This window comes from Aquarana catesbeiana, linkage group LG06, assembly GCF_042186555.1.
Source record: "Aquarana catesbeiana isolate 2022-GZ linkage group LG06, ASM4218655v1, whole genome shotgun sequence".
Classification (NCBI taxonomy): domain Eukaryota; kingdom Metazoa; phylum Chordata; class Amphibia; order Anura; family Ranidae; genus Aquarana; species Aquarana catesbeiana.
In genome coordinates this window covers 152,243,845-152,267,604 of record NC_133329.1, presented here as the reverse complement: position 1 = coordinate 152,267,604, position 23,760 = coordinate 152,243,845, and the positions used below count along the sequence as shown (strand labels likewise).

The 23,760-nt window shown below is 40.8% G+C and overlaps 1 protein-coding gene across 3 annotated transcripts in view; it reads left to right on the top strand.

Annotated features, from left to right (window-relative positions):
* Window positions 1–23,760, top strand: part of REXO5 (RNA exonuclease 5) — a 100,029-nt gene that overhangs the window by 66,310 nt on the left and 9,959 nt on the right. For all 3 annotated transcript variants that reach the window (XR_012235013.1, XM_073591065.1, XM_073591063.1), the window contains exons 15-17: window positions 8–145; window positions 2,497–2,589; window positions 10,020–10,239. Coding sequence is in view for 2 of the 3 variants with exons in the window: in XM_073591065.1 (XP_073447166.1) it covers window positions 8–145; window positions 2,497–2,589; window positions 10,020–10,239 (451 nt within the window). In the remaining variant the exon portion in view is untranslated. The remainder of the gene's footprint in view (window positions 1–7; window positions 146–2,496; window positions 2,590–10,019; window positions 10,240–23,760) is intronic.

Below are 23,760 nucleotides of genomic sequence, written 5' to 3'. Positions count from 1 at the left end.
CACCCAGGTTATACGGAAGTATGAGGAAATGATGACAATATTTGCTGGACCCTTCAAAGAGCCTGTGTGTCTAAAATCTGTGAAGTTGCATTTCCAATGCTGTGGCCCTATCCACTCACTAAATATTATACTAGACACTTGTCAGGTAAGACTGTGATTTATAGGAGGATGACTTGGGAGACTGTAGGTGGGAGAATTTTACACTACAATTGCTGATTCTGGCTCTTACTGTATGTACTAAATCCCCTTGCCCAGTGAAAATGAAACTAGTGAGGATCACATGTAAGGGATTTTCCAGAATACTATGTAATTTCATCAACTGCTTCTGCTTTTGGTTTTGATCATGCTAATATATGGACCTGTATAAATTTACTTTTTCTTGCTTTAAATGGGTTTTGCATTCCTATGCAAGTCTATGGGAATGTAAAACTTGCTTGCAGCAGGTCAAATGCAGGTAATAAATAGGTCAGATACACCTGTTGCGCTTCCGTTGTGGTGTTAAAAATCTTGCTTGCTGCATATCTGGTCAGTTGAAAAAAACGTACCAAAAACGCACCTCCGCGTTGAAATGCATTGAAAATGCAGCAAGAATGCATCTATAATGCACCTGTGTTACGTTTTTATTGCGGCTTTTGAGTCACATGACCTTTGAAAAACACACCATAAGCACAGTAAAATCGCGTGCGCTTTCAGCCAGATTATTTTTACTCTTTTGGCAACATGCTGAAAACCCAATTTTTGGCCAATATGTTTTGGCCGCCGAAATTTCGGTGTATCTCTAGAGGTCATGCTGATTGGTACGCTCATAGTTTATTCACACTGTCTACAGCTCTGAAAATGGCAGCCTGTAGAGAGATACAGACTCAGAGCTGTAAGCAATGTGTGCAGAAGCCTGACATTGCACCCCTGATCTCTTGATCATGGGTGGAATACTTTGCAGGCTCCTATTTAAAAAAAATAAAACAAATGCACATTTTTTATTTTTTTTACCTTCAAAAATATGTGCATTTATTATTTTTGAATTAAAGGTGCACTTAACATCATCAATGCTGTCTGAGGCAACAAACATGTTACTGTGCCAAGTTCTCCAGAATGCTTGAGAACAGCCTAACACACAAGTACCTCCAGAAATTCTACAGAAGCGTACCTTATAGAAATCATAAGGCCCCTTTCATGCGGGGGTAACGTCGGCGGTAAAGCGCCGCTATTGGTAGTGGCGCTTTACCGTCGGTATTCGGCTGCTAGCAGGGAGGTTTTACCCCCCCTGCTAGCAATCGAGAAAGGGTTAAAAACCACCGCAAAGCGCCTCTGCAGAGGTGCTTTGCCGGCGGTATAGCCGCGCTGTCCCATTGATTTCAATGAGCAGGAGCGGTGGAGTGGCGTATACACTCCGCTCCTTCACCACTCCGAAGATACTGCTAGCAGGAATTTTTTTCCCGTCCTGCTAGCGCACCGCTCCAGTGTGAAAGCCCCGAGGAGACAGCAGCGACTGGTCGGTTTGCAGGCACTATTACAGGTGCAGTGTGAAAGGGGCCTAAAGAAAATTTAAAGAAGTCTGTTTTAATTCAGCACCACAAATTCTTTTTACCGCACTTTCCAAGGAGTTTATTAATTAATAAATAATATTCATTGTATTTTTTTAAACCATTCCTGCATTATACCATTCAGTTTTGTATGTACAGTATATTATGTTTCTGTAACGGACAGGCTCTTGACAGATGGTGAAGGAGATATAGGAAAATGTAAACATAAAAAAAAATCATTAAATAAAATATAATATTCAATATTTGCCTAACTAAAAGATGAAACCACTATGCATTATCTTTTAAAGAAGATATTAATGTTCCTGATGGAATGAAGTACATGTAGTACTTTGTCCCATCTTCCTAGGTGCCTTGGCACCTAGGAAGATGGGACATCACGTGTACCATGTCCCATCTGGAGTTGAATATTGTTTAAAAAAAAAAAAAAAAAAAGTGATACCTCTTTTTTAGGCCCCTTTCACACTAAGGTGCTTCTAAACTGCCAGTAAAACACTGAGCGCTTTTGAAGAGCTTTTCAGGTGCTTTTGAAGAGCTTTACATTCATTTCAATGGAGAGGGGTGTTTTTTTACCGCCCTGCCAGCCCACTGCCCCAGTGTGAAAGCATTCATTGATTTTAATGGAAATAGGTTTTCATGATCTTTTCAGGCGCTTTTTTAGCTTAAAAGCGCCTCAGTTTGAAAGGGGTCTTAAAGAGCAATGCCTTTTTACCTTTTAATGTGCACATATTTATTTAACAAAACAACATAAAAGCCATTACCAAAAGCTTCACTTGAAGATAGTTTCTGTTGCTTTCTGTAGTTTGCATTTTCGCAGTTTGCTTACTAAATCAAAGCCTGGAACTGTAAAAATAGAAAATAAAAACGCAATGACTTATGACTTTGAGTGCACTCTCATATAGTAGTTAGATTGAAAAAAGAAGTCTATCTAGTTCAACCCTTTTTTTTTCCTCAGCCTTACGTCTGTATTAAGTACAGTGTCTTGGAAGCTGCCCAACTTGCTGTGAAACATTTGGATGGCACATATGTTAATGGATGCTGCATTAAGGTAAGAGGCCAAAGACATGGACACAAACACACTGAGGCATCACAAAAGTGCTAAAAATCATAGCAACCAATTATTATAGTAGAGTTTAATCATTTTAATCACCAGCTAACTTTACTACCCCCTAGGTTTAACCATTTGTGCTTGTCTATCTTTCTAACCATGTGTAACCATAAGTTAAAAGTATTTTGAAAAAAAAGGCTATGCCCTCCAATACCCTTTTAAAGAGGTGGAAAAGGGAATGAGATCAGAAGTACTGCGCTGTATTTCTGGGTGTTAATGTTGGTATAGGTGGCGCAGATGATGTTGATTGGAGGAATAAAATAATAAACTTATAGGATAAGTCAATGGTCATTTTTGAGAGCCCCAAATTCTACTTGCTTGCCCAAAAGTAGCTGCAGGCCAGCTTCTGTTAAAGGCTAGGTCCATTCTGTAATGGCATTTCCATTTTAGGTGAATGGGTTCAACTACGGGAAACACTGTAACTATGTATTTTAGCTAGTTTTAAATCATTCACCATCCTCTGCTTGTTTCATTTTGATATCATTTAGAGCACACAGCTTTACCAGCTTTCTGCTTCCTGACTATAAACTGACAAGGTTGTTGTCTTTCCATAACTGAATTGTTTGGGTTTTTTTTATTCCTGTTGGCAGTCCAGCAGGGTGTTAGAACCTTGTTCAGACTTAAATTGGGTGATTCAGTAGTAGACGCGCAGGTGGTGATATGTGGGAGCTGAGGTGTTTTTCACCCTGCATTAACCATGTCAATTCTAGCACATATGTTACAGGTTAGGCACCCTTTGGAAACTTCACAATTGCCATGAGAATTCAGCAAACTGTGATGAAATCTATGATAGGATTTATTGGTGATTTGTGTTATTGATGTGCATTTCTGTTTTCATTTAGCACTGGTTGAGAGCAGGGGCAAGTGAGCTACATAGTATACCATATTGCTGCAACTTATTCACAGGAAATAAATTTAGGGTGCCATACTGAATCCTACAGTGTGTAAAGTTTGTAATGTGCTGTGAGCTAGGGTTGGCACATGTGTGGAACCTAGTGAAAGGATCCTTCAAAATGTACATCCCGTATAAAACTCTGTCCTTTCCATGCACACCTGAAATGTTTTCAAAGCTAGGTGACAATTAAAACCCACCTGAACTTTTAGTATAAACCAGCTAAATATTGTACATTCCAGCTGCATCAAAACAAAAGAAAAACCTTACTTTTTTTTTTTTTTTTTTTAATCTTAGAAATTAGCCACAGCCCGAGTAGAAAAACCTCCTGCCAGCATGCTCTGTGTGAAAGCAGTGGTCTTTTTGCAGAGGCCCAACAACCCCCGCCCCCCACCCTTCTAAGTCAGACCAACAGCTCTGCAATTTTTCAAAGCTCATGCTTCCTGATGTTGCTAGGAACTCTGTGAATCAGCAAGGAGTCTGTTGAACCTCTGCAGAGACACCACTGCTTCCACACAGAGTGCAAGGGTCCTTCTCTCCAGCACGCTGGTAAGCAACAAGCTGCTCAGGCTGTGGCTGCTTTCTAAAGCAAATGAACTGGAACTGTGAGACTTTGCACACCTTTTGTGTTGATGCGCCTGGATTGTAATTTAGCTGATTTAAAAGATAGGCCCACCTTTCTGACCATGGTTCATGTTACTTCCAAATTTACACCTCCCCCCACCTTTACTGAATCTCCGAGACTGCTCCCCGCAGGCACCTATATTTATTTTTAGGGTTGCACGATTCCGGTATCCCTACTAAGCATTTGCACAAGTACTTGTACTCGTGCAAATGCTCCGATACTAAAACCAATACTTTTTTGTGCGGTGCGATACATACAAAATGAATGGACTCAAATCACACTGTAAAGAATTGCATGTGATTTGAACTGGAATGTGTTTTGCGATTCCTGTCAAAATCACATGTCGTTTGTCGCACAACTCCTGTGTGAACCCAGGCTTGTCATAGTGACTTCAGCCTGGGTTCCCACAGGAGCAGTTTGGGAGACTGCATGTTATTCAGACAGGAATTGCACCGCATACGTGTTCAAATCACATGCGATTCTTTGCAGTGTGAATTTAGCCCATTGATTTTGTGTGGGCTCAAATCACACCGCACAAAAAAATAGGTATTGGTAAAAGGTATCTGTGCATACTAGTTTAAAAGAAAAAAAAAAAAAAAAAGTATTTCTTGCTTCTGTGCATGGCTCCGCCCTCAGAGATTTGTGCATGGAGTGACTAGGAATGGGCTTTGGCGTGTTTGGGATCCCACCTGCCCGATCGCGCCAGGAAGCTGGCACTGCACACGGCTAATCACAGGCAGTGAGGCATTTCCAGATCTGCAGCTTCACAGATCGGGAAATGTCTCACTGCCTATGATTAGCCGTGTGCAGTGCCAGCTTCATGGCGGGATCCGGCAGGTGGGATCCCAACACGCCCGAGCCCATCTCTAGGAGTGACTAGTCCTATCTGCCACTGCGACAGTTCTCAGTGGAGCACAAGTGCAGTGATATCACCACACTTCTATTCCATCGCTACTACTTAAAGCCCTGCGACTAAAGGGCCGTACCTCAGTACGTACCTGGGCTGAAGACATAGCCTGTAGGAGCCTGAGCATTGCACGCATGATCCACTGAATGCAGTTGCAATACAATGCAAGCTGAAATGTTAAAAAATAATACATGCACATGTTTTCAATCAATGTGGGTGCAAATATAATTTTTTTGTGTGAGGTGGACTAGGTCTTTAAATTGAAAGTTTACTTGTTCTTTAAATAGTGCGTATCTGAAAACAATATCTAAATTCTTTTGTATAGAAACGCATGATGTCACCATTTTTATTGCTCATAATTTAGTCTTTATTATGGGTGCAGCTGTAGTAAAAGAGACTAACATTGTGCCATGTCATTTATTTGAAAGAGTGAGCATAGTGCATGACTTTGTGTTGATAAAATATATTTTCCTTGGTAATATCTGGAGATACAGGAAAACAGAGTAGAGGAAAAAAAAACTTTGCTCCTCTTCATGTTAAGTGTTGCATATAGGGAACCTTTTTTTAATGAGATGCTGACTGCTATTCTAAATGACACACATGATAGGTCCCTCTCGACTTGGCAGCCATAGCTCAATTATTCCTCACCCTCTCAACATACTGCACGGTTATCCGAACTCTGTAACATGCTCTTTGCACCATGTCACTTATTCTTGACAGCCTCTGGGGCTTTCCATGTCCCTTCTTTCCCTTCCCTCTTCCTTACAGAGCATTTATTCTTATCCACTTCCCCTTTTTACAGTCAATACTTACAGTTCCTAGATTGAGGGACAAGCTGTGTACTAAGACTGCCAAATTATCTTTTGCAACCATCCTTCTAACAGCCTTTAATATCAACCTTTTAACAAGGACTTATGTTTTGAGACATGTACTGACTACCCTCAATGGGTAAAGTGATCTCGTTCTTTAACTATGATAATGCCCATATCTCATGCTCCAATGTTTAACATTTATGTATTTGAATATCTGTATCTTTCTGTACATGATTTGCGATCAGATACTACATCCCCAACCCCCCTCCATCCTCGGCCAAGTTTGTCAGAGTCTTATCAACATACAGCTGCAATAAAAAGTATGTGAACCCTTTTGGAATGATATGGATTTCTGCACAAATTGGTCATAAAATGTGATCTGATCTTCATCTAAGTCACAATAGACAATCACAATCTGCTTAAACTAATAACACACAAAGAATTAAAGGTTACCATGTTTTTATTGAACACACCATGTAAACATTCACAGTGCAGGTGGAAAAAGTATGTGAACCCCTAGACTAATGAGATCTCCAAGAGATAATTGGAGTGAGGTGTCAGCCAACTGGAGTCCAATCAATGAGATGAGATTGGAGGTGTTGGTTACAGCTGCCCTGCCCTATAAAAACACACACCAGTTCTGGGTTTGCTTTTCACAAGAAGCATTGTCTGATGTGAATGATGCCTCGCACAAAAGAGCTCTCAGAAGACCTACGATTAAGAATTGTTGACTTGCATAAAGCTGGAAAGGGTTATAAAAGTATCTCCAAAAGCCTTGCTGTTCATCAGTCCACAGTAAAACAAATTGTCTATAAATGGAGAAAGTTCAGCACTGCTGCTACTCTCCCTAGGAGTGGGCGTCCTGTAAAGATGACTGCAAGAGCACAGTGCAGACTGCTCAATGAGGTGAAGAAGAATCCTAGAGTGTCAGCTAAAGACTTACAAAAGTCTCTGGCATATGCTAACATCCCTGTTAGCGAATCTACGATACGTAAAAAACACTAAACAAGAATGGATTTCATGGGAGGATATCACAGAGGAAGCCACTGCTGTCCAAAAAAAAAAATTGTTGCATGTTTACAGTTTGCACAAGAGCACCTGGATGTTCCACAGCAGTACTGGCAAAATATTCTGTGGACAGATGAAACCAAAGTTGAGTTGTTTGGAAGAAACATACAACACTATGTGTGGAGAAAAAGAGGCAAAGTACACCAACATCAAAACCTCATCCCAACTGTGAAAAGGAGGGAGAATCACCCGCACAATGGGATGCATGCAATGGAATAAAAATTAAAAAATGTTGTTGGAACTGCTGCCACTACCGATTACTTCCACTAGGTGGAGTAAGATATAAGAAAAAAGGAATAGAAGTAGATAGGCGCTGTTTCCAAGCCTGGTGAATTCAAGTGTGTTATTCCCTTAGTGGGAGGGCAGTATGAAGTGGGAAAGATTGTAAAGATGTTGCCTATTCAGTGAATGTTTATCCAGTGGAATTGTGTGTAAAGGTCCTGGATGTGCATAAGTCAAGTTGGTTGTCTGACTTAATAAAGTGCAGTGTGTGCTCTAAAAAAGATATAACTTAATCCGTATAAATGTAATATATCCATATACAGATGAACACTAGCACTGGCGCGATGACGTCAGAGTGACGAAATGCGTAGGGCGGAGTCAACATACGTCCTTGCATCACTTCCTGTTCCAGAGGCTTGTGTCAGCAATATAGGCTTTTTTACTTTTTACCGAATGACGGAGGGACCCTGTGTTATCCCGCAGTGCTACACAGTGGCATATACTGTGGATGTGTAAGACCCCAAGAGGTGGTGAAGGATCTGGTGAGTGCAATCACTATTAGAACACGGATTAAGGCACGCATTGAAAGGTTTACTCATTGGAATATCCATCAGAATCCGGGGGGATTTTTTGCAGCAGTACTGAAAGCACTTGATTATATATATATTTGTTTGTTCACGTCATATGTACATTATCGATTTATGTTATGGATCACATAAATTTGCACAAATATTTTCACTTTTAAAAATAGTGTTCATCTGTATATGGATATATTATATTTATACGGATTAAGTTATATCTTTTTTAGAGCACACACTGCACTTTATTAAGTCAGACAACCAACTTGACTTATGCACATCCAGGACCTTTACACACAATTCCACTGGATAAACATTCACTGAATAGGCAACATCTTTACAATCTTTCCCACTCCATACTGCCCTCCCACTAAGGGAATAACACACTTGAATTCACCAGGCTTGGAAACATTGCCTATCTACTTCTATTCCTTTTTTCTTATTCCAACTGTGAAGTATGGTGTTGGGGGCATCATGGTTTGGGGCTGCTTTGCTGCGTCAGGGCCTGGACGGATTGCTATCATCGCAGGAAAAATGAAATCCCAAATTTATCAAGACATTTTGCAGGAGAACTTAAGGCCATCTGTCCACCAGCTGAAGCTCAACAGAAGATGGGTGTTGCAACAGGACAATGACCCAAAGCATAGAAGTAAATCAACAACAGAATGGCTTAAACAGAAGAAAATACGCCTTCTGGAGTGGCCCAGTCAGAGTCCTGACCTCAACCCGATTGAGATGCTGTGGCATGACCTCAAGAAAGCAATTCACACAAGACATCCCAAGAATATTGCTGAACTGAAACAGTTCTGTAAAGAGAAATGGTCAAGAATTACGACCGTTGTGCACGTCTGATCTGCAACTACAGGAAATGTTTGGTTGAAGTTATTGCTGCCAAAGGAGGTGCAACCAGTTATTAAATCCAAGGGTTCACATACTTTTTCCACCTGCACTGTGAATGTTTACATGGTGTTACTTTTTCCACCTGCACTGTGAATGTTTACATGGTGTGTTCAATAAAAACATGGTAACATTTAATTCTTTGTGTGTTATTAGTTTAAGCAGACTGGGATTGTCTATTGTTGTGACTTAGATGAAGATCAGATCACATTTTATGACCAATTTGTGCAGAAATCCATATCATTCCAAAAGGCTTCAAATAATTTTATTGCAAATATAACTTTTTGGTAAAAGAAAAAACGTTGCTCCTCGTCTTCCCCATCTCCTAGTAAAGTTCAGTTTTGTGGGGCCCACTGTATTTTGCTGTTTGTTATCATGTAAATTATACATGATGCACTTTACAAGAGGATGAGATGAATTTATAGGGTTCTGGTGCCTCACTGCCCAAATTGACATCTGGAGTAAGATGGTATGAAGAACCCAGGTCTGCTCCCCAATTTTGCTGCTCAGTTTAATCCCTAATAGGTTCTGAAGGCTTCCCAACAGTAGTGAAAATGGCAATGTATGCTTCAAACCCTGTGCCATTAGTTTATTCTACTATATGGGGCGTCAAGAGTCTTGAGAGACGTTGACTCTGGCCAACTTTTTTCCTGCTGCATGGGAAGAGATGGCCCTTGTTACATCACACAAGGCCTGGGCAGGCTTGGCTTTTTTGAAGTGAGATTGATGGAGGCCCTTGCATCTCACACTATAAATTGAATATGTTCTGGACATAAACAATTCATAGGAAATAAGATGGTCCTAATTCTCTTTGATATCTTCTAGAGATGAAAAAAATTCTGTATTCCTTTGTATTATTGAAGAAAAGATTTGCCCATGTGACTAGAGTCACAAAAAAATAATTCATTTGGAAAGCATTCCAACTAGTTTTATTCCTTTGTGACCTTTCTAAAAAACCTTGGTGATCCCTGACATCAGAAGCTGTGAGACCTAGGTAATTTGAGAAGAGAACATATAGAGTTCAGGCATTTGTAAGCAATGACTATACTGGGAATGGGAATCGGGTTTAAAAAAAATGAGCATGTTATCCCTTCTAAAGTGACATTGGCAGAACCAAGTATTGGCTGCCCAAAATATTTTATAGGTAGGCAATGCCAAATGTAGACTTTAAAATCATTTTTTGATGATGCTTATTCCTCTTTAAATTAGCACACCTTTTACACCAACATAAATTGAGAAATAAAGTATCCAGTTTCTAGACATGCACTTATAGATTTTGGTACCAGTCAATAGATATATCAATAGATGCATCATAGAACGCCATTATATTTCAGAGATATTTTTGACCATGTATTTTCCTGTTTGACAGGTTCAGAGGCTGATAACCAGGATGTCACTTGATTATGAGGACATTATAAAGGAGATGGAGGAAGATCCAGAAAACAGGGATACTATATATGTCTCTGGATTTATGAAACCCTTAACTGAAAATTTACTTCAACAGCAGTTCAGTCATTTTAAAGAAATTAAAGCAATTTTTGCACCGAAGAATCAAAGAAGCCAACAAAATGAAAAATACTGTTTTATAAGTAAGTAGCTGGTGGCAGGTAATATAGTGAATTTTAAGGTGTTTGGCCTAAAGAATGAGTCAGATGCATTTTAATTATACACAAAAATAATGTAATTTAGTGCTTTACAGAAACACAGGATCCATGTCTTCTGTACTGACAGCATGACAATTTGCCTTGTTTACATAGGTCAACTGCCATTCTGTCAGTGTACCGAACTATCAGCGGGTGCCGGCGGACATTGGGTCCGTGGGACCTGCTGATCAGCTCCCGCTGTGTAAAATCACACTCGTGCACGATACCCGGAAGTGCAGGATCGCGTATATACAGTGAATCCGGAAAGTATTCACACCGCTTCACTTTTTCCACATTTTTTTGTGTTTCTGCCTTATACCACACAGCAAGATGCTGCCACCACCATGCTTCACTGTAGGGATGGTATTGGCCAGGTGATAAGCAGTGCCTGTTTCCTCCAGACATGATGCTTGCTATTCAGGCCAAAGAGTTCAATCTTTGGTTCATCAGACCAGAGCATTTTGTTTCTCATGGTCTGAGAGTCCTTCATGTGCCTTTTGGAAAACACCCGATGGGCTGTCATGTGCCTTTTAATGAGGAGTGGCTTCCGTCTGGCCACGCTACCATACAGGCCTGATTGGTGGAGTGTTGCAGAGATGATTGTTTTTCTGGAAGATTCTCTTCTCTCCACAGAGGGCTCTGTCAGATTAACTTAGTCACCTCTCTGACCAAGGCCCTTCCCCGCCTTTCCCTGACCAAGGCCCTGCCCCGATCGCTCAGTTTGGCCAGACAGCCCGCTCTAGGAAGAGTCCTGGTGGTTCCAAACTTCTTCCATTTATGGATGATGGAGGCCATTGTGCTCATTGGGACCTTCAATGCTGCAGAAATGTTTCTGTACCCTTCCCAAGATCTGTGCCTCAATACAATCCTGTCTCGGAGGTCTACAGACAATTTTGTAAACCTCATGGCTTGGTTTGTGCTCTGACATGCACTGTTAACTGTGGGACCTTATATAGACAGATGTGTGCCCTTCCAAATCGTGTCCAGCCAACTAAATTTATCCACAAGTAGACTCCAATCAAGTTGTAGAAACATCTTAAGGATGATCAGTGGAAACAGGATGCACCTGAGCACAATTTTCATGGCATGTCATGGCAAAGGCTGTGAATACTTATGTACATATGATTTTTTTTCTTTTTAATAAATTTGCAAAGATTTCAAACAAACTTCTTTCACATTGTCATTATGGGGTATTGTTTGTAGAATTTTGAGGAAAACAATGAATTTAATCAATTTTGGAATAAGGCTGTAACATAACAAAATGTGGAAAAAGTGAAGCGCTGTGAATACTTTCCGGATGCACTGTATACATGATCCTGCGCAGCATGGTCGCCCTGTAGCAGTAAATCTGCTATGGGGCAGTCAGGAAGTGGTTAAATGAATTTGTTCCAATAGAACCACTTCTGCCGGCACATAGAATGACTGGAATGGTACCACTGGACCCGACGTAAGACTAATGTGGTACAAAAGTTATCCCCGCACTAGTTTAGATCTCACCAGGTATGAAGCTGATCTTACTCTCCAGAGATGAGAGGTTCCAGGTGCTGGCTCATGCTAGTAGAGACTATATGCAAACGAGACAATCCGGACAGCCGCACTCCAGAAAGTAATAATCCAAATTTCTTTATTTTAAAATCAGGAACACATCAGATACAGGACATCATGGACAGAGTGTACAGATCATAGGCTAACGCGTTTCACACTTATCCAAGTGCTTACTCATAGCTAATGATAATAGAAAATAAGACCACATGTATACTAACTATTGTTGATCACGTGACCGAGTAATCAATGCAAACACACAAAACAGCTGAAATTCAGCTGTGGGGAATGTGAGTGTGGGTGAGCATTTGAAGCTCAAAGGCACTATGTGTATAAAGTATATAGTATATGTGTGTGAGCAGTAGAAATGAATATGAAAGTGTCAAAATTATTTGCTGTGAAAAAAGTGCATAAAAAGTGGTTTGCAATGTGGAATGATGAAATATAAAATATAAAATTTGGAATAAAAATTCCAAAATATAGTTGTGATGAATACTAAAATCAACTATAAGTGAAAAGACCACAGAATAGGTGTGAATGTTGTGACACAAACATGAATTAATTATAATAGGTAGTAAAAAGAGTTTTATGTGAATTTTATTATTAGTGTCATGAATGAATAAAAATGACAAAATGAATAAAGAAGTATAAATGAAAATAAATTCGGATAAAGTGAATGGTGATATATTTACAAAAATCAAGACCTAAATTTATGTACGTGATAAATGACATTTGTGACATTTGTGGCCAAACCGCAAATAGAGGTACATGAAACTGACATTGTTATTAATGTCATTTGTGTTGTAAAGAGTACCTGATCATGTAAAAGGAAAGGGAAGAAAAATACACAGAGGAAAGAGTCAGTGAATACATGTCTCCGCTATTTATAGTAAAAGTTATATAATTGTATCAAAAAGTTCTCTTTGGATATACTTTTGCTGTTTATATTTGCTCCAGTATTTTGTTAACATACAATAACAACTTTTCGTAGTTTGTAAAAATGATAAAACATTTCTTCTAAATGAACAATGAAAAGTCAAGAAGAGACAAATATGATGTGAAGAGCTTCTACCGAAAAGCGATACCCATGAACCTTTCATTGATTCATAGGATTTGACATGTTTTCATACTCTGAGTAAACTCTTGAGTGCTGTGATAGGAAAAAATCATTTAATGGAATATAAAACTACATTCATGACAAAGCTAGATTATATTTAGTTTAAAACATATATTGAAAAATATTGACACGCACAGAGCTGTGCGTATATGCAGGTGTGTGTATATATGAAAGGTGTGTGGAAAGGTTCATTTCAGCCGAAATCAATCGGCTTCTGTGTCAATAAACTCCTGCACTCACATACACATAAAGATCTTGCTCATTAGGACTACAATTGTCTATAGAAAGTAAAAAAGGTATATTTCAGCCAATATGTATATGTTGGCTGAATGAAAAAAATTTAGAAAATTTTGACACTTTCATATTCATTTCTACTGCTCACACACATATACTATATACTTTATACACATAGTGACTTTCAAGCTTTAAATGCTCACCCACACTCACATTCCCCACAGCTGAATTTCAGCTGTTTTGTGTGTTTGCATTGATTACTCGGTCACGTGATCAACAATAGTTAGTATATATGTGGTCTTATTTTCTATTATCATTAGCTATGAGTAAGCACTTGGATAAGTGTGAAACGCGTTAGCCTATGATCTGTACACTCTGTCCATGATGTCCTGTATCTGTTGTGTTCCTGATTTTAAAATAAAGAAATTTGGATTATTACTTTCTGGAGTGCGGCTGTCCGGATCCTCTCGTTTGCATAATGACTAATGTGGTGCCTATATGTAAAAAGAGATCAAAGTCTTTACCAAGTAACTACAGACTTCTATAGTTGGGAAGATACTGGAAAGTTGAATAAAAGAACACGGAGCAGGTTTTGTTAGTAAATAATATTTTAAGCAACAGACAAACAAACATAGATTCACAAAAGACATAAGTTGTCAAAAAAAACAGATTTCTTGTTATGAGGTAAGCAAAACCTTAGACAAAGGAGTGGCTGTGGTTGTAGTACTGTAAATAAGACCTACTGTGATTTTCGGGGAGGGCTGCAATATAAGCCCTTGTCCAAAAATAAGCCCTAGTTTAAAGTGCTTGTAAAATGCTAGAATCCACTCTAATACAGTAGTATATAATGTAAACTGTGTATGTTTCTGTAATCTTATTGTGCCGAATACCTTCGGTACAGCGGCACTCAGCTGACCTCCCGCTGCTCTCCTCCTCTTCTCCCCCCCACTGTCAGCGGGGAATTTCTCCCCCCCCCCTTTCAGTGCTTGGAGCGGGGAAGAGAGCTCTGGTGGGTCACGGAAGTGCCAAGCTATAAGAATGTATTTGGTACAATTATATTACAGAAACATGGACAGTATACATTATATACTACTATAAAAGAGTGGATTTTAGCATTTTACAAGTACTTTTGCTCAGTTCCACTGAGGATTTCTGACAGGCAGGGAGGGAGAGGGGGAGAGAAGACCACACATGATATGACAAGCCCTACCCCGAAAATAAGCCCTACTGTGTCTTCTGTTGCCAAAATTAATATAAGACCCGGGCTTATTTTCGGGGGAAACATGGTATACTTTCTGGCAGCGTTTGACACAGTACCCCACACACGGCTAGCGTGTAAGGTAAAGTCTACGGGCTTGGAAAGATCAGCTTGTAAATGGAAACTGGCTAAAACACAGAATTCAGAGAGTAGTGGTTAATGATTCTTATTCTGAACGGTCTAAGGTTATCAGTGAACCCCAAGGTTCAGTGCTGGGACCCTTACTTTTCAATATCTTTATAAATGATATTGGGTCTGGGATCAAAAGTGCCACTTCAGTCTTTGCAGATAGATGTCTCCAACTTACAAGCCAACCTCTATGCAATGTTTAACCACTTCAGCCCCGGAAGGTTCACCCCCCCCCCCCCTTCCTGACCAGGCCATTTTTTGCGATACGGCACTGCGTTTCTTTGACAATTGCATGGTCGTGCAACTCTGTACCCAAATAAAATTGATGACCTTTCTTTCCCACAAATAGAGCTTTCTTTTGGTGATATTTGATCACCTCTGCAGTTTTTATTTTTTGCTCTATAAACAAAAAAGCCCGACAATTTTGAAAAAAATCCAATGTTTTTTACTTTTAATTATAAAACATACCCAATGTAAAAAAATATAATTTCTTTATCAATTTAGGTCAATATTTATTATGCTACATATTTTTGGTAAAAAAAATCCCAATAAGCGTATATAGATTGGTTTGCGCAAAAGTTATAGCGTCTACAAACTATGGGATATTTTTATGGAATTTTTGTGACATTATTATCAGTGCTAAAAAATGCACTATCATTGTACTAATGACACTGGCAAGGAAGGGATTAACATCAGGGGCAATCAAAGAGTTAAGTGTGTCCCTAGTAAGTGCTTTCTAACTGTGGGAGGAGTGCTTTGACTGGGGGAAAACAGAGATTCGTGTTTCTGCTTACACAAGCGCTCTGCCTTGTTTACATAGGCAGACCGCCGTTTTGCCTCCTCTCAGAATGATCAGCGGGTCCCGGCGGACATCGCATTCGCCTGACCCGCTGATTGGCTCCCGCTGTGTCCAATCACAGTGGGAGCAGGTCGCTGGTGGTGCATGACCCAGACTTCATGCACAAAATCACGTACAGGTACGTGATTTCGTGCCGAGGGCTGCACTGCCCAGGTATATCTGCGTGGGGCAGTCTTAAAGTGGTTTATTGGGTGATTGTGGCAGATGAGGTTTAATGTTGATAAATGTAAAGCTATGCACTTGTGGGCTAAGAACATGCATTCTAGGTAGGAGGAGACCAGTTGGAGGAATCAATGGTGGAGAAGGATCTGGGTGTTCTGGTAGATCATAGACTTAATAATAGCATGCACTGCCAAGCTGCAGTTTCTAAAGCGAGCAAAATACTTTATTTTATTAAAAGAGGTATAGACTCCAGAGAGAGATATCATTTTGCCCCTGTATAACTCATTAGTAAAACCTCATCTGGAATATGCAGTTCAGTTTTGGGCTCCAGTTCACAAAAAGGATATTGGGGGAATTGCAGAGGACAACCAAACTGATAGGAGGCATGAAGGAGCTCAGCTATGAGGAAATATTAGAGGAACTGAATGTATTCTCTCATGAGAACAGGAGATTAAGGAGGGATATGATCACCATGTATAAATACATACAGTTAGGTCCATATATTTGGACGCAGGCACAAATTTTATATTTTTAGCTCTGTATGCCACCAGAATAAAATTAAAATGAAACAAACCAAATTAATTTGAAATGCAGACTTTCAGCTTTAATTCAAGGGGTTGAACATAAATATCAAGTACAAATTTTAGGAACTGCAACCATTTTTATACACTGTCCCCCCCCCATTTTCAGGGGCTCAATTGTAATTGGACAAATGAATATAATCATAAATAACATGTTCATTTTTAATATTTTGTTGAGAATCCTTTACTGGCAATGACTGCCTGAAGTCTGGAACCCATGAACATTACCAAAGACTGGGTTTTCTCCTTTCTGATGCCTTGCCAAGCTCTAACTGCAACTGTCATCAGTTGTTCTTTGTGGGTCTTTCTGCCTTTAGTTTTGCCTTCAGAAAATGAAATGCATGGTCAATTGGGTTGAGATCAGGTGACTGACTCGACCATTGCAAAATATTCCACTTCTTTTCCTTCAAAAGCTTTTGCAGTGTGTTTTGAATCATTGTCCAATCAATATTGCTGAATCTTGGCTTACCGTATATCTCTAAACACTGCAGAATTTATCTGGCTGCTTCTGTCTTCTGTCACATCAATACACACCAATGATCCAGTGCCACTGGAAGCCATGCCATCACACTCCTCCAATCTTCCATATCCAGATCTGGTATGTCTTGCATCCACCTAAGGCTTATGCCCTGTACACACGATCGGACTTTCCGATGGAAAATGTGCGATTGGAGCTCGTTGTCGGAAATTCCGACTGTGTGTGGGCTCCATCGGACTTTTTCCATCGGAATTTCCGACACACAAAGTTTGAGAGCTGGCTCTAAAATTTTCCGACAACAAAATCCATTTGAGTAAATTCCGATCATGTGTAGACAATTCCGACACACAAAGTGCTAGGCATGCTCAGAATTAAGCAGAAGAGCAGCACTGGCTATTGAACTTCATTTTTCTCAGTTCATCGTAACATGTACGTCACCGCATTCTTGACGTTCGGAATTTCCAACCAACTTTGTGTGACCGTGTGTATGCAAGACAAGTTTGAGCCAACATCCGTCGGAAAAATCTGATGGATTTTGTTGTCGGAATGTGCAATCGTGTGTACAGGGCAATAGACTCTCTAATGGCAGGAGGGAAATTAAAATAGGATAAGAATAAAGTCTCAAAGTGGACTTCTCAAAACATATAGACCTAAGTACTGGTTCTAGAGTTGATTGTATAATCATTAAACTATCTTGTGGAAACTAAGCATGAAAAGTATGGGAAAGCTGGAAGTATCTAAATAAATGGGAACTAGGCAAATTAAAAGTTGAGGTAAGTGTGGCGAAAGTTGACAATTTTCGATCAGTAACCACCTGAGAAAGTAGTTTGATATTATATTTGGTCCATGCATGGACCCTGGTAATTTACAAAATTGGGGAAGAGTAGGATTAAGCCATAGGGGGGCATTCGGGAAATTGCATCTTTAAGATAATGCTCGCATTTAAGGCCAACCTCCCAAACTCGAATATTGGTGAGCATTGAGGTGGTCAACTGGTAGGGTGCCCTGTGGCCCCTAAATACAAGTACCTTAAGAGCTTCTAAAGAACCTTCCACCTCTGCTTCCAACCGAGTAGAAGAATTAGATAAATCTGGACTCAGCCACCATGCGGCCGTGACCAGCTGAGTGGACAGAAAATATAAATCTGGAAAAGCTAAACCCCCCTGTCACAAGGGTGCATCAAAGTGGTTAGTTTATACCTGGGGTTCTTTGATCCCCAAAAAAAGGATACAAAAAGTTGATTTAATCTAGTAAAAAAGGAGACAGGGAGCCACTAAGGAGAGTATCTAATAAGATATATAAATTTTGGTATAATTTTCTTTTTTTAAAAAGTAAGGATAATGGTGAAGACTTCCACGCTTTCAACTTTGACCCAATATCTCCCAAGATCGGGGTCAGATTCAAGGAAGTGAATTCAGAAGCTTGGCGTGAAATTACAACTCCTAGGTATTTGAAGTTCTCTACCCACTGTAATGGAGTATCCCTCAAAGCCGTGCTACGGGCCTCGATGTCAATGGCGAACAGCAAGGACTTAGTCAAATTTACCTTCAGCCCAGTAACCGTTGAGAAGGAATCCAATATCTGTAGGGCCCCTTGGAGAGAGGGTCCAGCGTCATTCAAAAATAATAAGAGCTCATATGCATACAAGACTACCCTCTCCTCCAACCAGCCAACCCACAACCCCTTTATATTGGGGGAAATGCGGAGAGCCTCAGGCTCCATGGCAATCGCAAAGAGGGTCAGAGACTGTCAAGTTCCCCTAAATAACGAAAAAGAAGTTGACAATCCTCCCCCCATTTTCACTGCAGCTGTGGGGTATCTATATAGGACCTGCAACCATTTTATAAATACCATTGGAAAGCCCATTCTACGGAGTACCTCCCATAAAAAGGGCCATTCAAGAGTATCAAAAGCCTTCTCTATATCCAGAGAGGCAACAACTCTAGATCCTATATTAAGATGTGGGGCATGAATATTAGTGTATAGTCTCTGCAAATTCACATCCGTGGCCCTTCCGCCCATAAACCCTGTTTGATCTGAATCAATAATGCTCAGCATCATGGGTTGTAGTTGTCCGGAGATAAGTTTTGTCAAGATCTTAAAATCTACATTCAAAAGAGCAATAGGCCTGTATGAGACACAGGAGGATGGATCTTTTGGGGGCTTGTAGATTAAGATTATGTGGGCATGACTCATTAAGTCCGGCAAAGTTCCCTCCTTCAAAAAATTTGAGTAAAGAGAAGCCAATACAGGAGCAAGAAAGTCACTATGGGCCTTGTCGAATTCAATAGGAAGGCCATCCGGTCCCGGTGACTTCCCCAATGGAAAAGAACCAATGACCGAAAGAACCCCCTCTGATGTTATAGGACATATTAGCATTTCCCTCTCACTATCTGTTAACCAAGCCAGTGCAACTGGGTCCAACCAAGCCGCTAAGTCAGCTGGCTGGAAATCAGGAGTCAACTGGGAAGTATATAGTGTCTGATAAAATTGGCAAAAGGTCTCCACAATTTTAGATTGTGTACTAGCCATATCTCCTGAGGGGGTACGTATTTCTGAAATCGGAATACTAGTCTGTTCATGTTTAGCCATCCTGGCCAAAACCCGACCGCTACGATCCCCCTGCTTGAAGAATTTCTGTCTTATTTCTATATAGATCCATCCTCATAGTCTCAGCCATATGCAGATGCAGGGCCCGTTTTCCATGGAGTAAAGCATTAAAGTTGACCTCTGTAGGATCCGCAGAATATTGAGCTGTTTTTTCGTCCACTGTGGCCTGCAAAGAATCACTTTTTTTTGCTCTTTGTGCCCTATTAACCGTCTTAATGGCAGATATGTACAGTCCTCTTGTATAGGCCTCGAAGGCATCCCATGTTATTGCTGAGGTGGAAGACCCTACATTAAATTCCCAGTACTCTACTAAAAGGGATGGAATTTTATCCACCTTATCTGGATGTGAAATCCAGTGGGTTCCCAATCTCCACTGGGCTGCATCTCGAGAGTAATGAAGACGAAATATAAGCATTAGCATAGCATGGTCATAACCCGCTATGCAAATATTTAGCATCTACCATGTACACTAATATTGTCGCATTGGCGAAAGCTAGATCTATACGGAAGGCCGTCTTATAAGAAGTTGAAAAACAGGAATATTCTCTAGTTAATGTGTTTTTCCATCGCCAAGCTTCTACCAGGCCTATTGTCTGGGCCCAAGTAAAGAGCTCACCAGAGAAATGTTTGGGAGGGCTTCGTCTTTCCAGAACGGGATCAAGTATAGCATTGAAGTCTTCCATTATCAATAACTTAGCTGGATCATACAAAGAAATGTTTTCTATGAGACTGTATAAAAGTGTCCCAACAAAAGGAGGCGGTGTATACACACTAACAACTATATATCTCTGGCCCCACAAAAAGAACACAGCCAAAACATATTTACCCTGGGGGTCCGAAAATATATCTTCCACCGTGCAAGGTAAAGATTTGCTGATTAACATCGAGACCCCTCTAGAGAATGTAGAATATGTAGCATGGCAAGACTTTTGTACCCAAGGCTTCTTAAGTGCCAAAAGCTTGCTGCCCCGTAAGATGGGTTTCTTGAAGTAACACTATATGTGGAGAATACATTTTCAAATACCTAAATAACAATGCTCTTTTAAATTTTGAATTGAGGGCCACGAACATTCCGTGACAAAACAGAGAAAATCTCTTGGTCACGTGATGTCATCTAGAAGGTGAAAATCGTGATACTTGAATAATAAATTACATTGCAAATTGACTGATCCTAAGAGCAGCAAACATTTGAATAAACAAATTTTTAAAAAATGAAGAAGACACTGTATGTATAAACAAATAACAAAAACACACCCCTTGGGCGTTGAAACGCCCTCCCTGCCTTTTACTAACGCCATCCAGAAAAAACAAAAAACGAGGCATAGAGAAGGACTTATCCCAAAATTTACCAAAAATAGGCAACTAAGATCTACTTGACCTGTTTGCTGAAAAACAAAACATAATAAAACACTTAAAAAAATTTAAATAAAATAATAAAAAAAAGGGGGAGGGGGGCTAGGAGGGATGGGATAACAACCTCATTCCTACCACCCCAGATCTGTATTCTGGGGCAGGAAGGGGGAGGCCGTTGTTGGAACTTGGGGTATCTCAGTAAATCCGAGGGAGTACTTGTTGGAGCTCCTGATAGAGGATATTATTTCTCTTAGCGTGCATCCAGCCAAGTGGAGACAGCAGCCGGAGTATCAAAAAAATAAGTCTGTCCACCATCTATAATAAGCAATCTGCTGGGATAGAGGAGGCTAAACTGTGTACGCTTTTCTCGTAGTCTCTTGCGGATCTCCATAAAGGACTTGCGGCATTGCTGAACCTCTTAAGAATAATCTGGAAAAAATAGATTAGTGTTTTCATAAGTTATATCTGGTTTAGCCCTAGCAGCCGCCAGGACCCTGTCTCTTTCTCGATAATTCAGTAGTTGTAATAAAAGAGTTCTGGGGGGGCCCCAGGTTTAGGTGGTTTTGATGGAATTCTTTGTGCCCGATCCACCACAAAGCTGGGTGGCACACTCTCCAAGTCCAAAACAGTAATAAGTAATTGCTCAACAAATTCTGTTGGTTTGGTCCCCTCAGCCCTTTCAGGTAGGCCCAGGATACGAATATTATTTTGTCTAAGACGATTTTCAGTGTCAATAGCCCATTCCTGCAACCATCTAACTCAGTGTTTCTCAACTCCAGTCCTCAAGGCGCCCCAACAGGTCATGTTTTCAGGCTTTCCATTATTTTGCACAGGTGATTTGATCAGTTTCACTGCCTTAGTAATTACCACAGCTGTTTCATCTAAGGGAAATACTGAAAACATGACCTGTTGGGGCGCCTTGAGGACTGGAGTTGAGAAACACTGATCTAACTTGTAGCTGTAGAGCCCGCAGATCTTTAGAATCCGATTGGGTTGAGTCTTCCAACGTGGAGACCCTGCTTTCCATCTCAGAGACCCTAGCTTTGAACCCATCCAGGTTCTGACGTATCTGAGAGACATCCAAAGCTGTAAGATTCATTTGCCCCTTAAGAGTCTCTTTGCACTCCATAATGGCTGCTAAGATGACTGCAGCTGAAGAGGAAACCACCACAGAAGTGACTGGTACTTCAATGGACGGCTGTGAGATAGCAAAAACGGATATGACTGCTATTTTTCCTTTCTTCGCAGGGACAATAACTGTTGCAGGAATTGAGTCTGATATTGATACTGACTTGTTGTCACTGAGCGAGTTTGAGGCAGAGGCATCTAACCCCTCAAAATAAATAAATAAATAAATAAATAAAAGGTTCCCCCAGAAAAATAGAGACAGTACTTAGAATCCTATTATGGCGGTATAAATGTACAGAAGAAGTCCAGATTAAAGCTTACACCTCACATAATAATTGCATACGTCAGTATAGTGGAAAAAAAAAAACCCTTTTATGAGACTGGGATAAATCATTTGTGCTGAGTATAGTCAAATAGCCTCTGCACGTGGCTCTAAGCCTTGGGCCACAGCGCTACAAGGCCAGTGCCCCCTTATGTCTTCAGCTGAACAATCGCAGTCCAGCAGCCTGCTGTGGGCTAAAATACTCTGATGGGTTTGGCTATAATGTTATAATGTCAAAATATTTTATAGCACAGTTCAAAGAAAAAAAAGAATACCATGAGTATACCTCAGGGTGTAGCAAGATGGCCGCTGCTTCCACTACTGGGTCTGGAACTGGAGCTCAGCCGTCCATCCACAGGAGAATGTATAATCAGTCTCTTCCAGTTTCCATGTCCCTATGAATCCACAGAGGGTTACCAATGCAGGGTGATGCAGAGACCAACTGACCACCTCAGAAGCCGAAAGCTGGGACCCGGGAGCTAAAAGCCAGCAGCAAGGCATATGGCAGACTAGCTCAGGCTAATGCTGCCACTATAACCGTGGAGAAACCGGACTGGGATCGAGGAAGTCAAACGGAAACCAGGTAGAACAGGATGACACCCTCTCCTCACTCTCCACACTGAAACTAAGCCGCGCTAAGCTGCACTGTAACCTCTTGACTCTTCCCGATCCGTCCTCCAATCGCCCTGGCTGAGTCAGCTGGGTCCACAGTCAGCTGAATCTGCTGCCCGTGACCAGTGGCTATCTCCGGTCACTGATGCAATCACCAGGTCGGGCATCCTAGGAGCATATCAGGATGACAGGAGCTCCCCACAGCACATTCATTTAGAGCCTCATCCTGTCACGGCCGCCACCACATGCTCAGTTTGGTGTGTATTGCTAGAGAGTTTTTTTTGGTTTTTTTTGGGAGGGTGTATGTGATCGGCACCGGGCCAATCAGCACTGTCCAGAAAGAGGGTCAGGAGTCATGCAGCCTCATAGAACAGTCAAAGGAGAATGAAAACTCCTCCTACAAGCTTTAATCAGTGCTCAGCTGGATACTCTGATAGAAGTCACAAGGCTGCTATATACTGCTGATGAATAATTTTGCAGTTTATATTTACTAAAATAACTGCATTCCCATGTTCTGTGGGATACCAGATATAGTGAATGCAGGGTCTTGAGTTTAGTAACACTTTAAATTAGTTGTAAAAGCAGAAGGTTTTTTATCTTAATGCATTCTATGCATTAAGATAAAAAACCTTTTGTGTGTAACATCCCTTCCTAATTACTTACCTGAGCCCATCTCTATCCAGCTATGTCCATGAATGTCTAAACTGTCCGGGACACTCCTCCTGATTGGCTGAGACACAGCAGTGGCGCCATTGGCTCCCGTGGCTGTCAAAGTCAGTCAGCCAATCAGGGGAGAGGCCTGGTCGGGGCTCCATGTCTGAATGGACACACAGAGCTGTGACTCGACTCCAGTGCCCCCATAGGAAGATGCTGACTGTGGGGGCACTCAACAGGAGGGAGGGGCCAGGAGCAGCAAAGAGGGACCCGAGAAAAGGGGGATCCGGGCTGCTCTGTGCAAAATCAACTGCACAGAGGAGGTAAGTATAACATATTTGTTATTCATTTATTTTTTTTAAAAAGAGACTTTAGAATCACTTTAATTCTGGCTTTCTGCCTTGCCATCCATTGTTTTTATAGAGGTA